The sequence below is a fragment of the Trichomycterus rosablanca genome, chromosome 11 (genome assembly GCF_030014385.1).
Source record: "Trichomycterus rosablanca isolate fTriRos1 chromosome 11, fTriRos1.hap1, whole genome shotgun sequence".
NCBI lineage: Eukaryota > Metazoa > Chordata > Actinopteri > Siluriformes > Trichomycteridae > Trichomycterus > Trichomycterus rosablanca.
The window spans coordinates 24,620,416-24,646,407 of record NC_085998.1 but is presented as its reverse complement, the minus strand read 5'-3'; the positions used below and the strand labels follow the sequence as shown (position 1 = coordinate 24,646,407).

The 25,992-nt window shown below is 37.3% G+C and overlaps 2 protein-coding genes across 2 annotated transcripts in view; one reads left to right on the top strand and one right to left on the bottom strand.

Annotated features, from left to right (window-relative positions):
• The window catches only part of tspan3a (tetraspanin 3a), a 43,294-nt gene that overhangs the window by 1,551 nt on the left and 15,751 nt on the right, over positions 1–25,992 (top strand). The gene's annotated exons all lie outside the window — the stretch shown is intronic.
• Positions 36–13,752, bottom strand: si:dkey-24l11.2 (uncharacterized protein LOC100034462 homolog). The gene is made up of 12 exons (XM_063004083.1): positions 13,678–13,752; positions 11,188–11,838; positions 9,546–9,605; positions 9,379–9,431; positions 9,143–9,287; positions 8,189–8,538; positions 7,642–7,870; positions 7,322–7,439; positions 2,446–2,566; positions 1,983–2,094; positions 1,699–1,811; positions 36–1,550 (listed from the first exon to the last, which is right to left on the bottom strand). The coding sequence occupies exons 1-12, from the start codon at positions 13,699–13,701 to the stop codon at positions 1,484–1,486; spliced, it is 2,043 nt and encodes a 680-aa protein (XP_062860153.1). The 5' UTR covers positions 13,702–13,752; the 3' UTR covers positions 36–1,483.

Sequence of the window (25,992 nt, the reverse complement as noted above, 5' to 3'; positions counted from 1 at the left end):
AGGCAATAAAAATGAGAAGCAGGCAGAGTAAAAACTTCAACATTATTTCAGTATTTAATCAACTTTCATGACAAAAGGTGTGAACAAATGTGCAGGATTTTAAATTAATTATAAACAAAGTTCTATTGATATTTAGTTTGAAGTCTAATTACCCCTTTGCTGTTTCTTTGTTCTTGTTGGATATTATTTCTGGGTATCACAAAGCTTTTCTTGACTGCTCCAGTTCTGGATGTGTAAAACTTAATAATAAGTCCTTGTTGCTTTTGCAGTTTAGATAACAAAGCTTCAGATGTGACCGTTCTGCATCATTCAAGTTCTTTTGTTTTTCTGTGTTTAGTACTGTAATGGCTATAGTACTATAAACTGCAATCCATAAACAGCTTTACATCTGACCTCAGTAAATAAATACTTAAGTTCTTGTTTTGTTAAAAATTTCTACCGTCTCTATCAGTCACAGTTCTGTTCGCCAAAACATTATGATGAAGCTGGGTACATACACACAGAAGTAAATGGAAACTTACGTAAATTTAAAAATATCAGTCCCTATTTTGTATTAAAAAATTACCTTCCCTATTTTGACCGTCCCTATTTTGTATTACCTTCGTATTGCAAGTGAGATATATCCCTTTTTTTATGCTGATTTCCAATTACCACTGACCTCATGAGGGCCGGCTGGGGCCAGCCAAAAGGCTGGATGTGGCCCGGGGGAGATTTCTATAAATAAAATGTCTGCTATTAATCCTGGAACAGTGAAAGAATTACCCATTTAATATAAGCTTCACTGTTTGCAATTTTGTGCAATAAACAAGAGATTTTATATGAATTGCAAAATTAATTTGTGAAATTTTTTTTTTTAAATCAATGGTTGATTTTAACCGCCCCCCCGACACACACACACACACACACACACACACAATCGATGCATGTTTAAATCATGTACTTGTTGCACTTGCAGTACATTTTTATTTTTTTTATTCTTTATTGCCTGTTTTCCCCCAATCCAATTATGGAGCTTATTAAAAGTGGAGCTTTTCTCTCTCTTAGCTGCTTCTTTTCACATGTAGGTGCAGGGTCATATTGCATGTGGTGAGCCACGCACTGCCATTCATAATTAGCCACCCCTGTGCAGACACCTTGACCGATTATCAGAGGTTGTAGTTGCCCCGCCACAAGGAACCCTGTTTTTGCCACTGTTGCCCCCAACATACACACAGCCAATCATGTGTCTGTGCAGGCACCCAGCTGGCTGATAGCAGAGCTGAGATTTGAACTTGAGAGCTTGCAATCTCGCTGTGCCCTCCAATAAATTAGCGATTATTTTTATGTTTTTATTGTTAGTCCGCTTGTAGTTTTTCACGTGTTGTCTTCTTGCATTTAGCCCAAACATTAGCATGTGAACATGATTTACCTCATCCTGCTTAACCTCTTACAGAACATAGCATATAGTCTACCATTTACCATAGTCTAATCAAACATTCAGTGTCTACTTTTCACTCTTCGCTTTTCTTGACACTGTTTTGCATGTGTTGCTGTATTTTTGACGGTCATTCCTGTGTAGAGAAAGAGTACATGCAAAAAATGTAAATTGGTTAAAACAGGTTTAATAGTAAAATGCCTTTTGCCTTAGTAAAGTGCAGCAGTCAATCATAGCAATATATTGTACTGTCTGCTTTAACAAAATGCAGAAATAACATGTACCTGTTCATTATTATTTTGTTCCTGCAGCCAAATCCTCCCTCCCAGTGACTTGTATGGCTTCCTTTGGTCATCATTCCTCCACAGCCAAAACATGGCTTGCCATTGCTGTATGGCTATAGGAAATATCAACCACAAATTAGCAAGTGAAATAGTTTAATTCTGCAGATGAACTCCTCCTCTCTGGATAGCTGGTTATGAGTATGTGAAACCCATGATGCCTACAGCAGCTCAAATATACAGTAGAACTTGTGGAAAATACTAGACTTGAATTATACCAAGCTCACCTGTTCCTTGGCACAAAAGCCACAAATCATTCTTGTCGCCAGTTCCATAAGATGATCCTGATCCTCGTCATGGCACAAATCACAGGGGTATGCCCGGCCACAGCAGGGGAACCTGATGTGAAAAAGAATTTAAACAGGTAGTACTCAAATAAAACAAGAGGCTCTAGGTTTCAAGTAAAATGTTTTGTCAGGTGGACTTTCCAGGCCCAGTCGAGTATACTGGGAAAGCCTTGATCCATTAAGATTAGAAGTGCCTGTTGTGGACTGTCTACTGTCTTTTAAAGATATAAACACCCAAAAAGTCATGCCTAAAAACTGTTTGCCAAAAAATCATAAATGACTATGCATGTTTCACCTCGTTAGCTGAATATACTGTTGGCAACACCAGTGTCTATTATTAAAGAATATTAAAGAAGAGATAAAAAAACTGGAGCCTTATGGGTTAAATGGTCATTATGGTTACCTTAGCCAGCGATGACTTTGTTTATAATGCTTGCAGGCACCCTTTTCTGGCAGGGGTTTCCCTTGCTGAACTGCAGGGTCTCTTATGTATCTGCAACCATGTTGAGCAGAATCCCTTTCACCTTTAAGAGTCAAAGAACATATTTGTGCCTTATGAGTATGAGCTAAAACACATACCTAATCTCTCAGTTATCATTTACCATGAAAAAGGCCAGAGAATGTAGCAATAATGTGCAACAAAAGGATTCATGAGCAGCACAAATCAAGAAATGGCTACAAAAAAATAGATTTAATAGTTAAAAATCACCAAAAGTTTCATTCAACTAAACATTTTATGAATCTGCCTGGAGGAGAAGGTATGTCTATACTGTCACACAGTGAAGAATGATTCCAGTGGCCAAAAATTTTCTACAGCACAGCTGGTGATCTACACACATTAGGTTTGTGGTCAGAACATTTCCCTAACTACAATCACATGCCACCCACATAGCCAGAAGAAAGCCTGCCATTAAAGACCAACAAACTTAAGAGTTTGCCAGATGGCACTGGAACTTTGAGTGGAACAGTGTGATATGGTTATATAAGACTAAAACAAAGCTTTTTGACATGTTTGGTGTGACAAAGGTAGCCATTGCAGAAAAGTACTTAATCCCCACGGTGAAGTATGTTAGTGGATCTATGATGATGTGGACTTGTACATCCCTGCATTAAATATTTGGATACATGGCATCATGGACTTTAAGTACCAGCAAATATTAAATAAAATTGAAAAAAATTCTTTAACTGAAATATAAATATTTTATTTCATGACTAAGGTTTTGTCTTTTAATCAACATACTTTTAAAAAAGGTTGCTTGTTAATATGTTTAAATGACCAAAAAGATAAGCAATGAATGTTTTTACAGCCTTTTTTTAGGCTGTTTTTTAGGATTACTATTATTTGTGGACCAGGCTCTAAATGCACTTTGTAGTTATACAATTACTACCTGTAGCTCATCTGTTGGTCACCTCCCTCTAGTCCATCCATCAATGAAAAGGGACCCCTAACAAGACCCTGACAACCAGCTGTTAATTCAATGGTGGACCATTAAAAGAACTGTAATCACTGTTGTACTGGCAACAGTGAATCAGGTGCGGCAGCATATCTGTGTTTATGAGACATGGTCACCCACTGTCCCTCACCTGGTGGCAGGTGTGAGTATAGAGTGCTGCTAGTGTGCAGCTCTCTCTGTACTCCCCCAGTAGGTGGGGCAGTTTGTCAGGGTCTGGGAGGGAGGTAAAGTTGGGGATAATGTTGTTAAATTTAGGGAAGAATTGGGAGCGGATGTGGTGGTACTTGGTACACCGGGTGAGGAAGTGCAGCTCCGTCTCTACTGTACTGAGAGTGCAGTGCTGACACAACCTCTCCTCCCGGGGCAGCCAGGACCGGGTGTGTCGCCCCGTCTCCACGGCCAGGTCGTGTGCGCTCAGTCTGTACCTCGTCAGGGTGTTTCTTAATTTAGGGTCGGATACTGTGCTCAGACAATCTGCTGTACTGTAGTGTCTGTTTAGGGCCAAATAACACCGCATTTTACTTTGTTTTAGTTTCAGTTTCCCAATAATTCAGATATTTAGTTCTGAGTCTTTGTGTAATTTGGTTTATTCTAATTGGGTTTGCAGATTTCTCCTGTTCTTGAGTCTTTATTGTGTTAGTGTGTGTTAGTGGTGTGTCAGCGTGTGTTATTACAGTGTCTGTGTGTGTTAGTGGTGTATCTTTGTGTGTTAGTAATGTATGGGTGTGTGTTAGTGGTGTATCTGTGTGTGTTATTAGAGTGTCTGTGTGTTAGTGGTGTATCGGTGCAGTGACTCAGGACCAGTTGGATGAGGGGACCGGTATGTTTGCTCAGCTCTTGGTGTTTTAGGGCTTTATAATGATAAGATTGGGGGTCGCTCTCATTTAGATGGTTCCAGAAGTTGATTGCTCTTCTCTGTATGTTTATAATTAGAGGAAATCGGCCTAATTCTGCCCTGCGCGCATTGTTCGTTGTGTGTCTGTGCACCTTTAGGATGCTTTTACAGAACTCTGTGTGCAGGGTCTCTAATGGATGTTTGTACCAATTACGGAATTGATTATGTGTAAGCGAACCCCAAACTTCACTGCCATATAGAGCAATCGCTTCAATTATTGATTCAAAAATTTTAAGCCAGATTCTAATCGGAATTTCTACGAATGTTTGACGTTTTATGGCGTAGAAGGCCCTGTGAGCTTTTTGTCTCAGTTCGTTTACTGCCGGGTTAAAGTTTCCTGTGGAACTGATGTTTAGTCCGAGGTAAGTATAATCTTTAGTGTGCTCACTTTCATGATGTCCTAATTTAAATGTGTGTTTGGTTCCCTGAGATCTGGCTCTTTTCTGGAAGGTCGTAATTTTGGTCTTTTTGAGGTTGACTGTCAGGGCCCAGGTCTGACAGTACTGCTGCAGCAGGTCCAGTTTGTGCTGGAGACCCTGAGCGCTGGGAGACAGCAGGACCAGATCATCTGCATACAGCAGGAGTTTAATCTCTGAGTCGTGTAGAGTGAGACCGGGCGTGGCTGAGTGCTCTAACATGGAGGCCAATTCATTAATATAGATGTTAAATAGAGTTGGACTTAAACAGCAGCCCTGTCTCACTCCACACTCCTGAGAGATGAGATGTGTTCTCTTACTGCCAATTCTTATTCCGCACTGGTTTTCTGTGTACATGGATTTAATAAGATCATATGTTTTACCCCCTACACCACTCTCCAACATTTTATAAAACAATCCTTCATGCCAAATGGAATCAAAAGCTTTTTTAAAATCAATAAAACATGCAAATATTTTAGAGTTATTTTGAACTACATATTTTTCGATCAGAGTGTGTAGGGTGTAAATATGATCGGTAGTGCGGTAATTTGGTAGAAATCCAATCTGACTTTTACTCAGGACGTTGTGTTCGGTAAGGAAGTGTAATAATCGTGAGTTAATAATACTACAGAATAACTTCCCCAAATTGCTGCTCGCACAGATGCCCCGATAATTATTAGGGTCGAATTTATCTCCACTTTTGTAGATGGGTGTTATGAGACCTTGATTCCAGATTTCAGGGAAGGAACCGACGCTCAAAACCAGGTTAAAGACTTTTAACATTGCCAGGTGAAATTTGGAGCTGCTGTGTTTGATCATTTCATTCAGGATCCCGTCAGGTCCTGATGATTTCTTTTTTTAATGTTGTCTTTAAGTTCCTGCTCAGTAATGAGAGAGTCTAGAGGATTCTGGTGGTTTTTAATAGCTCGTTCTAGTTCCTCTAGTCTACTAATAATTTAATTTTGTTCAGGATTTGAATCTAATTCTACATTTTTAAAGAGTGATTGGAAATGGGTTGTCCAGATATCCCCATCCTGAATGGCCAATTCTTCCTGTTCTCTATGTTTTAATTTATTCCAATTGTCCCAGAATTGATGTGTGTTGATTGATTGTTCAATAATTGTTAGTTGTTTTTGGGTGTACTGAGCTTTTTTGGTTCTGAGTGTACGTTTATATTGTTTAAGGGTTTCACAGTAAAGAAGTACACAGTTACAAAGACAACAGCTACTTTTATTTATGGAAAATGTTTATCCTCTTCTAGCCTTTTATCAGTGGACATTTTATAACATGGTGCTGTTGGCTTTATGTTTTTGGTTAAAGCACTATGTACAACGCTGCAGTGAAGTGTAAAGAGCAACAGATGTTACAGTCAGTAATTGTAGATGAAATAGGTGTAGACCATGAAATGACCAATGAATGTACATTGTGAGTCACAAAAGGCACATCTGTCCAGTTTCCAAAAAAATGTGACATGTTGACCGAGGTTTGTCCTCCTGGCTGAGCACCAGTTTTTAATGTCATCGGCATCCACACTTTTCAGTTGGCCACTTCGCTTTGGTCTTTTGTAGCTATCGGTTTTACAGATCTTACGCAGCAATTTTTTATTTTCTCTGAAAATTCAGCAAGTAATCTCATACAATTTATAACATTTGAGCATATCAAAGTTCTGTCTGGTAGTAAAAAGCATTTTATCTTATGTTACAATATTGTCGTCTGCTGCTGTTGAGCAGAAACACAAATGGTTGTCATGGTAACTACATATTTTAAATAAGTAAAATTACATTGTTGTGTCAAACAGTGAAAGAATCTTAAAAGGTGATCAACAATTGCCAAAATTATGGGTGAAGGTACAGAGGTCCCTTTTTGACTCATAGTGTGTGTATGTGTAAGTGAATGTAGTGTAGTTTGCAAATTTATATACCAGATGGTCATTTGGATGATAACTAAATTTAATCCCAGTAGCTACTTACTGTATAGATTTTTAACGAACATGAAGCATTCTTAGACTAAACACTTTAAGAACGGAGCTTACTAATTTCTGAGACTATCTGAAAATTAGGAGATTACCTCCATCTTAATATGATGCTACCTAGTGGCCAGAATTATCTAGCTAAGCCTAGGTGTCAAGGTAAAGGAGGTGACCTGGCCAGTGTCAATAACAGTACCCTGTAAAATTTAACCTGTGAGAGTTAAAAATCGTTTTAATTTATAACAATGAAATTGGTTGGTTCAGTTCTTATGCTGTTTCTGTTCATTTACCACCTACCCAAATCTTTTTCAAACTTTTAGTCAGAGTAAATTGCTAACTACAGCCAGTTATTTGTGTCCTAGATTTAATGTGCTGTATTTGTTTGCTTGTCACCTCTGTTTCTGTTTCTCCTGGTGTTTCTGACCACAAGACTGTTTAAGCTTTTATGTTATCTTGATTGGAGTACTGCAACTCTCTTCTTATTGGTGACCCAAACAAAACCAGTTTCCCACTACAGTATTTAGTAGATACAAGAAGACACAAACCTGTGTTAGTTCTCGTTTTGGGTTGGACATATTGAAATTGGGATGCCTCCACAAAGATGCTGATTTTGCTGTGGCAATGTTGGCAGTTTGTTTCCTTGTGTTGGCCATAGGACAAACCCTAACCACAGAGAGAAAGAGCAAAAAGTTTTTTGTTTTTTTTACAAAAATATAAAAAACTAAAAGTATAAAATAAAAAACTTGTTAAAACAGAACTAAATATTATATAAGAAACATGTATTATTATTCATTATGCAATAAATTATACTTTGTAAATAAAAAAAAATACATTGAATAAGGCCTATTTTACAGTGGTCTCAAACCTCAATTGTGTCTTCATTGTTGCAGTTCATGCACCCCACAGTAAGTTTGCATTCCTGAAGGACCAGATCCACTGGAGCAGCCATGTTCAGGTCCAGATAGCCCAACACACTGCAGTAGTGATGAATCATACTGGGCCTAAATATGCCACTGACCCTTGAACCACACTTCTCACATTGTGCAGTACAAGGTAGCTGCTGGCTCAGGGTCAGGTCAGAGGTCACTTTACACCTATGATGAAAAAAAAAGTGTGACATTTTAGATTTACTGAACTGACAGACATATGAAACATGTTATGTAAGCAGCATATTTTTACCCTACACATTTTAAACAATAAAAAAAACACAATCTTTTCAAAAAGCTACTACTTTAATTCTGTTTAAATATGAGATATTCCATATGCTTAAATATCTTTGTTCTATGTTAGTTTAACTGTGTGGGGAGGTGACTGTGATAACTGGAATAAATTGTTTACAAAACTCAGGTTGCTTATTCATACTCAACTACTTTAAATGCCCTAGATTAAAAACCTTGATCAACAGACTTTACCTATTGCACTGCAGAGACACAGTAATCTGTGATGCCACTACAGTAGCTGTAGCTTCCCCAAGCCTCAGGTCCAGAAGTCTGACCTCAGTGCCTCTCCGAGGCTCACTGCTTACAATGTTCGTCACAACTCTGATTTCTTCTTCTGCTGCTAGGCTGCTAACCGCAGCCTGGTCTCCATTCTTCTCTTCAGTAGCCTCATTTTTCTCCTCTTCCTCTGATAAAACCATTGCTTGTGACTCTTTGGACTCTGCTGAAAGCTCAGCATCAGGATTCTTATATACAGCAGCCTTAAGATGCTCATAGGGGACAAATTGTATTCCAGATTTCTCTAGTTCAATCTCTTTTTTTAGCTGTAAAAAGACAGTGCTGTTAGACCACAATAAAGCTCAGAAAAAAGTCAAATCTGAAATTACACAAACAAAAGAAATTAAAATGCCAAATAAACACACAAACCAATAAACACCAAATAATTTGTAACTCCAACAGTTTTTTGGAAAAAGTGGTGCAAATATTTTTGGCCATGAATGCTGCAAAATCTACCAGATCAAAAATCCAAAAAAGAGCATTTGTGAGGTCAGACACGGATTTTGGATGATATGGCTTGCAATCTCTGTTCTAGTTCAGCCCAAAGTTGTTGGATGAGGTTGAGGTCAGGGCTCTGTGCAGGCCAATCAAGTTCTTTCACACCAAACTCACCCAGCCATACCTTTATGGACTTTGCTTTGTGCATTGGTGCTGGAACAGCCTTCTACGAGCTGTTGCCACAAAGCCGGAAGCATACATTTGTCCAAAATGTCTGGGTATGCTGAAGGATTGAGATTTCCTTAAAAAGTGTCTCACTACAATCGTTAGTGAGAAATGCTACTTGGAGCCTTTAGATCCCAAGATTTTTACAAACTATTGTGCACAGGTACATGAAACCAGGTAATTAATGTTTCTAAATAAACATTGCACCTTCCTAGCGCCCTCAGTAAAGAGTCTCTCCATGTTGTGGTCCAGCCAGCGCAGAAGTGGTCGGAAAAGCAGCTCCAACCTCCCCATTAGCTGATTGGTTGCATGCTTGGCCTGAAGCCATTCCCGTGATGCCATCTCTATGTGTCTGTGTGCGAGAAAGCAGTGGCCATTTAATTTTAAATTAAAATGCTGTATTAATTAACACAACACAAAAAGGGCACAAATGCTTTTTTTACCTTCCCATTACTGATGGTAAGTCTTGATCCTCTGGAACATCTATTGTAAACACCTTTACAATATAAATAACAACATTTAAAGTGAATTTAAGTTGTGGTTTGATCAAATTCTGATACAATGTTGAAGTTAAAAACAAAGTTAAAGTAATTTTAGTACAAATGCCCACCTCTTGGGGGTAATTCTCAGGAAAGCTGACCATGATGATTGTTTCTTTAAGGTCATAAGGCTGCAAAATAGATAGCACAACTGTGAATTGAGAAACTAGATCTTATATTACACTAGGTCTTAAAGTACACTTCAAAATAAAAAACAACTATAAATAAGGTCTGATTTACTGAAAACTCCCACTGACTACTGACTGAAATATTGTTATTAATAATTGTTATTTTTTGTTAATTTTCAAATACAAACCTTATTTGTGGGAAAGTAAAGTACAATAAAACCAAGAATCTGTGATTTCTTAATTCTTTTGAACCTTTTTAACTGTTAAAGTAAAAAGAAATGACTTAATGTTTTGGTGGGCCAACTTAATTGTGTTAAGTAAAAATAAATTTCGAATTTGATGCCTGCAACACACTTGGTAATAGGTGATGGTATTATTATTGGGTATAAAAATGGATCCACTTAAAAATCAGTCTTTGCAAAGAATGAGGGGTCATGGCTCTCAGTTCTGTGACAAACTTCATGGGAAGTGTTCATCAGTTAAAAGAACACAAGGTTGCAAAGAATCTAGGTTTAACATCTACTGTACACACAATTGAAAAAAGGTTCCGGCAATCCAGAGAAATCTTTGTCTGTGCAGGGCAAGGCCAGAAATGACTGCTGAATGTGTGTGACTTTACAGGCCTTACCCTGCATTTACACTGACAGCAAATCAACAGGACAACGCAACCATTTGTCCTTCATTTTCCAGGCGGCGACAGCATGAATATTGGCAAAGTATAACTTTATGCAAAGTAGGAGCAAAGCAACGTAGCTATTATCAATAGCAATAGCCCATTGATCAGAACTGTATGTGCTTCATCTCTGCCACCGTGAGACTCTGTGCTCCATTTTTGGTTCTTATATAACTGTTCCTGCTAAACATGGCAGAGAAACTTAATGCTGCAGTGTAAAATCTCCGCAAATAGACAGCAGCAATCGCAAAGAATAAACACAGTTTTTTTTGGCATATTGACTACACAAGGATGCACTACGCAGGGATGAAATTTATAGACAAGCAATTTCCCTCATGAATTTTTATTTTATATATATATAACACATGCAAAAGTCTGCTGCTGGTATAAAACAATTAAGATGACATTGCATAAATATTTTAATGCTAAATTGAATTTTTATTACATGCTTTATTCTGGTCAGGGTAGCAGCTGGTCTGGTTCCATTGGGAAAAACAGAGAGCAAGGCAGGATTACCCTAGACAGGGTGCCAATCCATCACAGGGCTTTGACTATGCACCTCCCACAGACACAGCCAATCGTTTCTATGTAGACACCTGGCTGACCAATAGCACAGTTGAGATTGAATCCAGATCTTTTCGGTATTGAGCTAGCATAATATACTGATGTGAACAGCCAATTTCTACAATAACACAGCATTGTTTGAACAATTTAAACTAAGCAAAATATAATAATACTGTAAATAAATTGTAAAAAAAAAAAAAAAAATCAGGCTTTTCATTCTTCCTGCTAGTCACATAACAGCCACGTAACCATTAGAATTTAATGTTTGCAAATAACATGGCAGACTCACTTGCTTAAAGGCTAATATTACCATGACTGTATTAAAAAATATTGTATGCCCATATTTACCCAGTCTGGATCTGTGGCTTCTACTGTGACTCTGTAATAGGCGAGCTGGCCATCCTCTCTCTCCTGCACAATTATCTTGTCTTTTGGGAATCTTTTTAGCAGCTGTGTGATTTCAGTTTCCCTGAGCTTCTTAGACATCTCATCAGTTAGATCTGCCAGCCTAAGCTGCTGCTGAGCTGTAGCTATGGTCCTTTCTCTGCGTCCTGCAGATTGGTCCTCCACTGGAGGTAACTGCTGTGGATGCCAGAAGCGACAACGCTCTTCCATGGTGCAGAAGCCTGATAGGAAATATCGACATGTCCTGTGGGTTTGCACCTGTTTAGCTGGAGGGGGCTTTAGGGTAGTCACTCTGGGCTCTGGGGTCTCCTCTGCTCCAGAACCTCTACATGTATCTGACTGTTGTTGTGCCTTTAAGAATTTATCATCACCTTTGGTTTCTTTTTTTGGTCTGTTCTCCACTGTCTCTAAGAGAGTAGCTCTCTGGTGTAGGAAGCGACATCTTTTCCCATAATAGCAGCGGCCCTGTGAGTAAAAACGGCACAGTGGCTGTGTGGGTTGCTGAGAAGTCTTGCATGCGCTCTTCTTGGTGTGGATCTTGTTCTCTTTTTCAGATTGCAGTACACACTGCTCTGTGGTGTTTACAGCAGATGGCTGTGAGGAGAGGGACATTATTATATGAAAATTTAAGTATCATTTTCCTCAAAATTTGGACTTTAAATATGATGCAAATTTGTGTGGTATGCAGCATGTAGTAAACTCTTTTAACTGATTTCTTTAAACCGATAATTAAATTACTTGTTTATACAGAAACACAACACAAAATATCTGAACAAAAGAAACATTACACCAGGATCTTTATGTGAAGGGTTTAACATGCAGTCTAACTTCATACTGACGCAAAATGGCTTTCCCAATAGTGACTTTATTGTGTAATAGTTTTTATTGTTCATGATTTTAAATTATATAAATTAAAAAATGTTTGGGTTAAAGACAAGATTTTAAGCAAATAAGAAGCATTACTGTGAAAACCAATATAATTTCTTTCACTGTGAAACAAAATTCCTCTAAAAGATGTGTGTTTCATTCGGGAAAAAATATGGTATTTCCTAAAACTGCAGTAGCATGTAAAGTGGGGGCATTTTACCAGGTTTTGGATATTTTATGGTTAGGCCAGTATTTACCTTTTTTTTTTTTGCTTTTTTTTTTTAATTGTCCTCCCAATCCAACTATCCTATTACATTTTGCTTCCTCTCTACTGCTGCAGACCTTCACGACCAAAGAGAGCTGTGACAAACTTTCTTTTCACCTTTATGACAAATTCATATGGGGCTTAGTCTCGCAAACAGTGTTCTGCACTGATCTCCATTACCCACCAGAGTGCAAGCTCAATCGACCAGCCAGCAGAGGTCTTAATCATGTCCGTGTTGGCACCCAACCTGCCAGTAGCAGAGCTAAGATTCAAACTCATGAGATCGAGATGTTAGCTCTGGTATCCTAGCGTATTTTATTGTTGCGCCACCTAAGCACCCTTTGTATATACTTTTTTTGGGAGTTAACTTAATCTCACACTAAAAAAACTTTAAAAATATATTTTTTTAATAAAATCACATGTTCCACAGTTATTGCCACTCCTGCATTTAATACTTTTCATTTGCTGTGATTAGTAGACTGGTCTAAAAGTCCAGTCTCACTTGGCCATTGGTTTAATGATTTAACTATGTAGTCAGCTTCACATTATAGCTGATTTGTTGCTAAGACTGGAGTTAGCTTGTTAGGTAATAATTTTGTTAATATTTTACATTTTATGATTTACTGATTTATTCATTGTCCGTGCTGTAGGATTTTCATTTTATAATGCAGTAGTAGTAAGTAATACAACCCACCAGGTAACTACTACAACCTTCATTATATTAAAATTTATGTTTTTCGATTTTGTCTGCGTGTCAGTTTTGTGATGGACTGGCAACCTGTCCGGGGAGTTTCCTGCCTTTCGCCCAATGAATCATTTGTTGTTGTTGTTTTTTTTACATTATATGATTTATTACTGTACCCACACTGTAGTACTTTTATAATGTAGTTGTAGTAAGTAGAGTATGTCACTAAGCAACTACTACAACATTCATTATATTAAAATTGACATCTATCATTTTTACACAATATTTATTTTTATCATATCCAAACCGTTGGATTAAATACAGTGGCAACGTATGGTACATGTTACTGGGTAACTACAGCTCCCATTTATGTACTTTTTAGACGCTCCCTTAGTTTTTCGACGCCGATAAACCTCGCATTTAATAAATAGCGTTAAATCAGAATAACAGAATACCTTTTTAAAATATATTTGATTGTAGTATGTTCCTTGTTTACTATAGAGTCAGTTCATGCAGTTTTATTTATTTTTGGATGTATATTGGCCAAACACGAGACGACAGAAACTCTAATGTCCTACATAAAACTCACTTTATTGCGGTAGAGGGAGATACTGACCTGCTCGGCAGCACGGGGCTCCATAATATTCTGCAACACTTTGCTGAACAAATAACCAAACGAAATATGTACAACAAGCAGTAATGTACGACGTTGACTTCGCAAAAACAGACTTTACAGATTTGACATCCGTGTTTGATTTTTGTGTTAACGTTGCGTTGTCGCCCCCAAATGTTCTGGAGTTTCAAAGCGCATCGATGTGAACAGGTTACAGTTCTTGGAAATCCGGGATATGCGTAAACTGTACAGTAAAAAAAAATTATTTAATCGCATATCCCAGCTGGGGTCAGAGTGTTACGGGCCTTGCTAAAGGGTCAAACAGTGACTGCATGGCACAAACGGGATTCAAACCCATAACCCTTTAATTAATAACCCACAGCTGATTTAGGTTTTTCCATTTAATGCTTAACTGTGTATTGTCCATCCTTAAGTTAAGCACTACATTTAGTACATTGGACCAAAATGAACACAAAACATAACTGGCCAATGTTTTATACTTTAATAATACTGTGTATACTATACAGATACTGTACCTTACTACAACCATAGATCACACCAACTGTTTCTCATACTGAGGAGTTACTACTTTAACCACATAAATTGTGGCTTACTACTTTCAGCACATAAATTGAGTGTTTAAAAAAGTGGGCATTGCACTGTATAAGTAAAATACCAGCTCTGATAGATCAGACACACCCTTTTAAATGAGGTTTATGCATCAGGTGTCCATGCAACAACTTGTACAGAGAGCACTGCAATGCTTACTTACTGCTAGAGCCACACAATTCATCAAGGTAGGGATTTACAAACCATTTTCAAAAAGTTTAGAAGTATAGTACATAATATTGTGGAAAAAATTAGGAAATCCAGAGAAATCACTGTCTGTGTAGGGCAATGTCGGAAACCACTGTTGAATGTGTGTGACCTTCTAGTCCTCAGATGGCACTACATGAGAAACCATCATAATACTGTTATAAACTCAGCCCCACTGGCTCAAAAGTGCTTCATAAAACTGTCTGCTGCTGCATCAAGAAACGCAATGAGAAGGAAAAACATAAACTCTTTACAGAAACACAGCCTAGTTCTCTGGGCCCAAGTTCATGAATGCACCGAAAAACAGTGGAACCGTGTGCTGTGGTCAGATTAGTCTTTGTTTCAGCTTGTTTTCAGATAAAATGACGTCAAGTTCTGTGTGTCAAAGATGAACAGGACTACCCAGAGTGCTATCAGCAAAAGGTGCATAAACCAGCATCTGTCATGTATGGAGGTGCATCTGTGCTTACGACATGAGTGACTTGCATATATGTGAATGTACCATTGATGCAGTAGCATATTTTGGGATTTTAAAGAGGACACATGCTGCCATCATGGCGACATCTTGTCTTGGGAAGTCCATGGTTATTACAGAAAGACAATGCCAGGCCTCATTCTGCATGCACTACCACAGTGGAACTTTGTAGTGTGTGTGCTTTATTGGCCTGTCAAGTGGAATTTGTACTCTCATGTGGCTATATTTATGACAGTAGTATGATGGTTTCTTATGCAGTGCTGCCTGGGGCTCGAAGGTCTCACAGATTTAACAGTAATTTCTGGTCTTGCCTTTCAAAGACTGGGATTTCTCAAGATTCACAGAAACTATTCACATTCTTAAAAATAGTAGATGGATCATAGAAAGGTTCCTCTGACTGGCAATTCTCTCAGTTTGGCACAAAGTAATGAGTCATGACCCATCTTTGCTTGCAAAGACTAAGCCTTTGGTCATGATGCCCTCACCTGCTACCAATTCCCTTTCCCATGCTTATTGTGGAATGTTTCAAAACAGTAAATGAATATTCTATTAGTCTTATTTTTACCCATCCCAACTTATATGAGTGTGTTGCAGCAACAATTGGTAAGCCAAAACATTAAAAATCATTTATTTGTACTTTTGTCAGTTAAAAGGTTTAAATGAATGAATCACCTGTTTTTGTTGTTATTGTATTTTACAAAATATCCCAACTTTTTGTTTATTTTTATTTTATATGAATTATGTTACAGTGGTCATTTGTTTTAAAGCAGTTTAAATGTGCATGGGGTGGAATTTTGGCTCTAGTAGCAACAAGATGAACTAACACAGCTGATAAGTCAGGCTCCCACAACCAGAGCATAATTAGATGCTATCCATTTAGCAAAGCAGTTTAACATGTTATTATATGTAAGTAGTTAAGATCTGGGTAAAATAAGGAGCTCCTGGGACAGTGTCTATAACTAGACTGGCAGGGTGGATGTAAGAAAGACAGACTTTGTGTTATTATACATATGCTTTGATCAAATTGTTTTAACAATTCAGTTGTACAATGCTCTTTAGATGTTTTAATTTTATGTAAGAGTAAGAACTAATAAAAATCTAATTAAAGATCTAGTTTTTTAATCTCAGCTGTGCTATTAACCAGCCAGACGCCTACAATTGGCTGTGTGTCTGTAGGATTTCTTATTGCTGATGCTATTAAAACCTCTGTTGGCCGGTTGACACGGCCACATAAAAAGGTGGTTGATTGTGAAAGACAGTGCATGACCCCCTGTACACAGTCTGTGTACGCAGTCTGTGTATTTGTATTTGGACTATGAGCTTGTTTTATTTCTCATTTCAAAAACAAATGTTTTTAAAATAGAGTAACATTTATGTGATCTTTTTAGCTATAACAACAGCCACTCTTCTGATAAGGCTTCTCACAAGACTTTTGACTCCATTCAGTCAAAAGAGCATTTGTATGGCTGGGCAATGATATTGTTTGACAAAGCCTTAACTGATGCTTCAGTTCATTCCAAAGTGGTTTAGAAGGGCTGAGGTCAGGGGGGTATTCCAGAAAGCGGGTTTAACAAAATTCAAACTTAACCCTGAACTCCGAGTTGACTTATCTCACCGTGTCATAGCCGGAGTTTTCTGTTCCAGAAAAGCGGTTCAGGGTTAGATTACTCAACTCTGAGTAGATTGAACCCAGCAGAAGCACGTTCACGGTTAACTATAAACAGGCATTCTCAATGGAGTGGCGATAAATGGATTCATCATGGATGTGAATGAAAGAAAAAGTAGTCCGTAATATTTTACACCAATAGAACTGTTTATTTTAATGTTTGCATGTGCAGATCATAAAAATGTTTTAAATGTAAAAGTAATACAGCATCGTCCGTAAAAAAAGATGTCGCAAATGGCAAAAAAAAGTTAGTTAAATGTGAGTTAATGCGTGAGTTTAAATTCAATAAAAGAAACTTGTTGAAACATAATTCAACATTTAGCAGAAGGATAGGGCAAAATGTTTAATATGTCAGTTTGTCACGATTTTACACGTTTTTTCCCTTTCATTTACTCAATCTAGGTGTAATCCAAGTGGAATCAGATGCACATAGCAGCAGATAAAAATAAAATACAAAAACTGTCTATGTTCAAGGCATGTTTATTACATGTAAATCATTAGTTTGTAGTGCATAAACTGTGGAATATTAAGAACTGCATTGGTACAGTCTGAACACTTTTTATTGCCATCTCTCCAGTGATTGGTGGTGTGGTTTTGAGCCTCCTGCAATTGTTAGTGATCTAAATGTCCCTAGATCCTGATGAGTATAAATAATGTTCTTTAATCAAAAAAAAAAAAAAAACACTATTGAAGGATGATAGGGAAACCATCTCCTCTGCCTCAAGGTGGGATGATACTGGGAGGCCTATAGAGGTACAGGATATGTTGAACATAGAGCATGGCATTTCATTTGATCTACCATGGTAATATGTATCGTCACCTTCCTAAAATAATGGCCTAAGTCATTTTTTCAGGTTTTTCAGGAAACACAAAAAACTGAACACAATGGAAATAACTTCATGGGCTGGGTAGAGTTTTGTTCTGTTTAGAGCAGCTGCCATTTTAAAAAAGCATCTAAAATTGCCTAAGTCATATTGTCTTTTGACTTAGGCAAAATAAAATTGCCCAAGTCACACTCTTGACATAGGCCATTTTATTACAGGGGTAGAATCACATGATCTGTTAAACTAAGGACATAGGCGATTTTACCAGAGGTGGACAGCATGGTGAGGAGGTGATTTAGGCAAAAATATCATTTTGGTCCAAAAATGACTTAGGCCATTATTTTAGGAAGGTGACGGTATGACTGTCCTCTAACAGAATGTAATGGGCAGTCCCGAATCAGATGACACATCCAAAGCTCAGATTAGAACAGTAAAAATGTCTTACCAAATATCTGAAATATTGAGAACACAAAAAGCTATGTTTGATCATAACATGCTATTTTTGCCTCTTTCTTTCAAGTTGGGTGTAAATGATCTATACAAGGTCCATCTGGAGAAACAAATTGCAAAGTGTGATCCTCAGGTGGAGCATATAAAACAGACAAGGCTAGAAATTTAGTTGCTTGAATTTAAGATGGGTGTCAGTGTGAAGGGTGTATAAATATAAATGTTCTTACTAAAGAATAAGGAGAAGGAAATTAACTCGTTGCACTGTTTTATTTTCAGTGATCATGCACAGAGCCTGACCATTTGGCTTCAATATTTGTAATGTGGGTAGCATCACATAAGATCTTGATGGAGAACAGTAAGTTGCAGAATGTGTATTAAATGTTACACTGTTTTATTTAAAACATTTGTTTATTTTTTAAGATAATGGTCACTACCTGTACATGGAGGGATATTCTGTCTGCTGTTCACCTAATCCTTTTCATTTTCTGCTGGTGCTTTAATGGGAATGTGGGCTCCATCCATGCAGCCACTAACCCTTGGGAATCCTTAAGATGTTGCAGAGCAATTTTTTTATTACTTTTCAGTTTTCATCTTTATTATTAAAGACAAACCTGCTATTCTGTGGCATTCATCTTTGATGTTTATTACAGACAAACAAGAGTTTCAATGCTAGGCATACTTTTTGGATGGACCAACATACAAAAAATGGAGAGCAATGCATAAAGTCTGCAAAGAAGTGAGGGCTGATCCACAAAGTGTAATATTGCAAATGTGTAAAAAATAATACTTGAATAGACCCATAACAGGGCAGTTGCAACATTCATCGATATGTAGTAAAATCATTCTTTGACATAATTTTGCAAAGACTTTCTTGTGTACAGATAGGGTTTTCATTCATTAATGTGACTGTATATATACATATATAGGCCCTGTTTTAAGTAACAATCATGTTTGGGGTTAATTACTACAATTAATTTGAACCACAAATTATTTTAGCTTACTAAACTGTGTGTGTGTGTTAAAGGTATTCTATATTAATCCATAACATTCCATTCATAATGTTATAATTAATGCTATAACAAGCCTTTTTATTAATATTGTGATTAATAATGTTGCAACTGCCCCTTGTTGCAACCGTCCCCACTCTCCCCGAATTGACTGACTGATAAAAACTGAAAAGTTCGCAGAGAAATTAATCGGGAAATGACTAATCTGAATTTAATGACTCGTTTCCGATTAAAATCTCTTCGAATAATTAGCGCGTCGGGATCCACTGGATCCTGGAGTAAAAAACACGCCAGGTTTACATGAGAAAAGTGTGTGTAACCCCGGGTTAGGTTTAAGTTAACCTGCCAGCGAGCAGGTTAGCTTCAGAGCGTAAGTTGCTATAGTATCTGACACAGGCTCTCTTTAATCTCGGTTTCTGGAACGGAAAACCCCATATTTTCCTTAATTCTGAGTTAACTTACCTGGTTTAATCACTTAACCCGCTTTCTGGAATACCCCCCAGGAGTTGTAGTGTGTAATGTGGGTCACATTTGATACAATACAGCTTGTTTTGCAGCAATTGGATGCATATTTTAGTTATTGAAGTTTTCACATGCTGAAAATTTTAAATGCTATTGATATGATGAATAATTTAAATGCTATTGAAGTTATGAATAGAAATCTGTTTTTTATCATGTAATACAGTGTAAAAGTGTCAGTTTAGGAGTTGTAGTGTTTAATGTGGGTCAAACTTGATACAATACAGCTTGTTTTAGACCAACTGGTTGCATAAATTAATATTTATTGAAGTCATTAATATGCTGAAAATTCTAAATGCTATTGAAGTTATGAATAGAAATCTGTTTTTTATCATGTAATACAGTGTAAAAGTGTCAGTTTAGGAGTTGTAATGTGTATTGTGGGTTATACTTGATACAATACAGCTTGTTTTGGAGCAATTGGTTGCATATTTTGAAAATTATTGAAGTTATTAATATGCTGAATACTTTAAATGCTATTGAATTTATGAAAAGAAATATGTTTTTTTTATCATGAAATACAGTGTAAAGGTGTCAGTTTAGGAGTTGTACTGTAGTATGTATTATGGGTTACACTTGATACAATACAGCTTGTTTTGGACCAGTTGGATGCATATTTTAAAAGCTATTGAAGTTTTCACATGCTGAAAATTTTAAATGCTATTGATATGATGAATAATTTAAATGCTATTGAAGTTATAAATAGAAATCTGTTTCTTTATCATGTAATACAGTGTAAAAGTGTCAGTTTAGGAGTTGTAGTGTGTAATGTGGGTCAAACTTGATACAATACAGCTTGTTTTAGACCAATTGGATGCATATTTTAAAAGCTATTGAAGTTTTCACATGCTGAAAATTTTAAATGCTATTGATATGCTGAATACTTTAAATGCTATTGAAGTTATGAATAGAAATCTGTATTTTTATCATGTAATACGGTCTAAAAATTTCAGTTTGGGAATTGTAGTGTGTAATGTGTGTTACACTTGATACAATACAGCTTTTTTTGGAGCAAGTGGTTGCATATTTGTAAAGTTATTGAAGTTATTAATATGCTGAATACTTTAAAAGCTATTAAATTTGTGAATAGAAATATGTTTTTTTTATCATGTAATACAGTGTAAAAGTGTCAGTTTAGGAGTTGTATTGTGTATTGTGGGTTATACTTGATACAATACAGCTTGTCTTAGACCAATTGGATGCATATTTTAAAAGCTATTGAAGTTTTAATATGCTGAAAATTTTAAATGCTATTGATATGCTGAATACTTTAAACGCTATTAAAGATATGAATAGAAATATGTTTTGTTATCATGTAATACAGTGTAAACATTTCAGTTTGGGAATTGTAGTGTGTAATGTGTGTTACACTTGATACAATACAGCTTGTCTTAGACCAATTGGATGCATATTTTAAAAGCAAAGACCCATCTCAATTAGACAAAAAGGTCCGATTGTGTATATTATTTGTAAATTTGCATCTAGAGTGGGGCGGCACGGTGGCTAAGTGGGTAGCACTGTCGCCTCACGGCAAGAAGGTCCTGGGTTCGATCCCCAGGTGAAGAGCCTGGGTCCTTTCTGTGTGGAGTTTGCATGTCTTTCCCGTGTCCATGTGGGTTTCCTTCGGGTGCTCCGGTTTCCTCCCACAGTCCAAAGACATGCAAGTGAGGTGAATGTTCCTGTCATGAATGTAACCAAAGTGTAAAACGTGACATTAAAATCCTAATAAACAAAATAAACAAGCATCTAGAGTAAAACAACATCAATGAAGAATCACTCACACTCAACAAAATATAAATGAAAATGTGCAGAACAAAAAGAAAAATCAGCATCCAGGTGACAGTATTTGTATTTAGTGAAGATTAGCATTCAGAAAAACCAAGCAGCTCATCTTTGATGGGTTGATCCTGTTTCTCTTTTCTGTTATGGAGGGACTGAGCACCTAAGCATTTCACTCACCTTTCACACCTGTGTTAATGTGTTAAGAGCGCTGAGTTCTCTCTCCCTCTCTCCCTCCTGTTCGTGTGCACGCTGTCTCTGTGTGTGTGTGTGTGTGTGTGTGTGTGTGTGTGTGTGTGTAACCCCCCCACACAAACGCCACCACGTATCTTGACCAATCACGTGCGGTTTTGACAGAAAAGAAAAAAACCGGAAAAAAACTAATCGGCTCCCAATCAGGAGCCGGATCCCGTCGTTCACTTTAAAGAGCCGGCTCTTACAGCCGGATCGTTCGCGTCCGACCCATTACTAATTCCAATGATATGTTATACAGTATGATTCAAAACTGTCTGTGTGTGATCATAAAATAAACAAGGTAAACATTTTTATTTGAGACCACATACAATGTGTCCTACAAGGGGGAAAATGTCTGCATACATATAGGCTACTACTCCCTTTTTATAAAAAGATTTGAAAGTTAATATGGGTGGTGAGGAACCCCATGGGAATTGCCTGTAAATATATGGAAGTGTAACAGTGTACACTTGTTTTCTCTAATGAAAGCACAATGGACTCACTAATATCAAGTAGAGATATAATAGTCTATTATTTATATAATAATTGAACACACTGCAATTAACTTATATCTGAAATGAACTATATGAAAGCATAATCATCAAAACCCTAGTCCAACTTAACCCTTAAGAGCCATTTTTTTTATTCAAACCATTTTGGCTGTGTTGAATAAATACAGCTCATATTTGCCAGAGGTTATTAATTTTTTAACAAATTTTAGAATTATGTCAATTCCTTAAATTAGCCTAAAATAACTAAGCTACACAAAAACTGACACATTTGTTCCTAAGGACAAAATTGAAAACCATTGAAAATGCTATTTTTAACCCACATTTATCTAAACATAAACTCATGTTTTCATTTAGGTTAACGTTTCATTTAGAACTACTAGATTTCAATTTTTAATTTATATATTTTTAAAACAGTTGGCACTACTTTTTCCCTTTTAAAGCATGCAGCAAAATTTCACAATTTTTACTGTTTTCTAAAAGGGTTCCTTGATACGTGTGTCGCTATTGATGTTGGATAATAGTGTGTGTGTGTGTGTGTGTGTGTGTGTGTGTGTGAAAAGAAATAATAAGTGTCTTGAAAAGTGTATCACTATTGATGTTGGATAACGGTGTGTGTCCAACTTCATAAATCTTGACCAGGAGTGGCCAGGAGATGGCAAGTCATTACAGCACACAGGAGGGGCTGGAATTGATCATGCACTCTGAGTGCAAGGATGGCTCCTCAACCTCCTCTGAGGAGGACTCTGAGTCGGATGGGGAGGAGGCCTCAGAGGTAGAAAATGACCAGCTGGAGTCCAACTCATCTGAAGATGACAGCAGAGAGGACATGGACAACGCAGCGGTGGAATTGAATTCTGGTCTTCCTCAAACACTGAGGCACTCCATTACATCCCAGAAGCCAGGTTTGATCCTGGGACCTACACACTATGCCACCGCCCGGATAAATTAATCCTTAGCTTCTGGAGGGAATGAGGGTGGTCCTGTAGATGACAGAGGGGCTTCAGGGACACATCATTACCTGTGACAATTTTCTCACCTCCTTCACACTGGCAGAGGAGCTGCTCAGATGGAAACTGGCCCTGATTGGCACAATTCACAGACACAAGCCTGAGCTTCCCCTCAGTTGCTCCAGGCAAGAGCAAGAGCGCTCTTCTCCTCCACCTTTGCTTTTATGAAGACCCACACACTGGTCACTTATTCCTTGACTGGGCAAGGATGTGCTGCTCCTAAGCACGAAACACCGCACAAGGTATAGTGGAATAGGAATAGTTAGATCTATCTAACAGGAATAGCAGGAACAGTAATTTAACTTACTTGCTCTCTCTCTCTCTCTCTCTCTCTCTCTCTCTCTCGCCCTATATATATTTTTACAGCAGTTTTTGGGAAGTAGTAATTTTTTGGCCTTGAGTGTGAGTTTTTCTTTTAATCTGACACGGCAAAAAAAAAAAAAAAAGCACCAAAATCAATGTTGCTGCCCATCATTGACCCATCTCAGGGCCTAATAACAGTAAGAATCAAATGCTCCTTGAAATGTATTTTATAGAAATTATTTTAGTTTTTTTTTTTCAATAAAAAACAATGGTGCTATGTAAACATACCAGCATTTAAAAGGTTAAAAAAAGTAATATTGGATATGTATATTTCAGGCAGAAGTAGTTTTAAAAGTTTTATATTCATGCATAATATTTTTACAGCAGTTTTGCGAAGAGGCAATTTTTTGTCCTTAGGGACAAATGTGTTAGAATATTAAGGACCTATTAAAGGTTAATTATTTGGGTTTTAGATTTACAAGAAGGGGCTTATAATGTTATGCCTGATTGGTGTATGCTATTACTAATATTGTTTAGTAATACCTCTTATCCAAAATCAGAATGTAAATGCATTTTATTTAACTTGTACCTGTAACCTGTACCTGACAATGATATTTGAACAATAACAGGTAACATATACTATTTTAATTGTATTTTTATTATGTTTCCGATGTGAAAGTTGCATTTTAAATAGTGGGTTAAGACCGGAAATTCATTGAACCCTACTCCTTTATACGGTGGCCGAGAAGTGCAAAACAAATTTACATTTCAGAAAACAAAATTACAAAAAAACAAAAACAAATTTACAACGAAAGCAAAAACAAATTTACAAGTGCTTGGGTACCCAGTGCTTGTAAATTTGTTTTGGCATATGTAAAAGTGTTTCAGCACTTGTAAATTTGTTTTCGGCATATGTAATTTTGTTTTCTAAAATGTAAATTTGTTTTGCACTTCTCGGCCGCACATTTCTGACGGAAAAGGTAGGGACAATAACACCGGAAGTGCGTGTTGCTTACCAGCTGTCAATCAAACAGTTTGTCAGCGGTAAAGTGAACGGAGTTTGTGATGGTGACGATAAACAAGGTTTTGTCTCGTTTGTGGAAATCATTTTATCCAGTTGATCCGCTATTGTTTTTCTTGTGGAAAGTTATTAGATTGTTTGAGACGGTTAGACGTGGCGTGTGCATCTCTATTTACCATCCGCTCTTCTAAACATCTAAGGAATTCCCACAAGAACAACAAAAGCGAAATAATGAAAATAATTAACACAAAATGGACAAAACATTGTTTATTAGGGACGGAACATCTGATACCGAGGCTTTAAAGCTTGTTTCACTTTTGTAACACTGGACTCAGTGTATCAGAGCTTATATTAAAGCAGCAGCATGTGTGGGACTGATGAAGCTTTGGCGCTGTGTTTTATCTCACTCACTATATAAGAGAGGGGGGGGCACCTTACACAGTCATGAGAACAAAGGTTTTATTTATGGTGTTTAACATTTATTATTTTTATTCTTTATAATAATAAGTCAGAACCATATTTTAGGCAAAACAACGCACTCTGCCCACTGCGCTACTCATACAGAGGTGTATTAAACAGGTTATGCTGCTATAACCAGCGCACACACACCATTACTAAGAATAAAAGTGAATACTACTTAATATAATTCCCACAGTCTCCCATTGATAAAAATACGGAACAAAGGGTCCTGTATCAGTTCAATTCAGAACGCGGCGTTTAGTCTCCAGATAAAGAAGGATTCTGTATTTTACAGGACGGTGGGTAACCCTGGTTTGATTGTCTCTTATATAGTGAGTGAGATAAAACACAGCACAAAGCTTCATCAGTCCCGCACATTCTGCTTTAATATAAGCTCCGATACACTGAGTCCAGTGTTACAAAAGTGAAACAAGCTTTAAAGCCTCGGTATCAGATGTTCCGTCCCTAATAAACAATGTTTTGTCTATTTTGTGTTAATTATTTTCATTATTTCGCTTTTGTTGTTCTTGTGGGAATTCCTTAGATGTTTAGAAGAGCGGACGGTAAATAGAGATGCACACGCCACGTCTAACCGTCTCAAACAATCTAATAACTTTCCACAAGAAAAACAATAGCGGATCAACTGGATAAAATGATTTCCACAAACGAGACAAAACCTTGTTTATCGTCACCATCACAAACTCCGTTCACTTTACCGCTGACAAACTGTTTGATTGACAGCTGGTAAGCAACACGCACTTCCGGTGTTATTGTCCCTACCTTTTCCGTCAGAAATGTGCGGCCGAGAAGTGCAAAACAAATTTACATTTTAGAAAACAAAATTACATAATGCCGAAAACAAATTTACAAGTGCTGAAACACTTTTACATATGCCAAAACAAATTTACAAACACTGGGTACCCAAGCACTTGTAAATTAGTTTTTGTTTTTTTGTAATTTTGTTTTCTGAAATGTAAATTTGTTTTGCACTTCTCGGCCAACGTCTTTGCAAGACAGGGTCCTAAAGGTACGGTTACCTTTAGGACCCTGTCTTGCAAAGACGTTGGCTGCGTCCGGAATCGCATACTTAGAGAGTATGTACTAGATTGGAGGAAGTATGCACTACTCTGCAGGTAAAAAAGTACATACTTCCAGTCAGGGATGGACTGGCCATCGGGAGGGTCGGGAGTTTTCCCGGTGGGCCGCTCTGTATGTGGGCCGCTGAGAGAGTGAAAAATAAATTCTG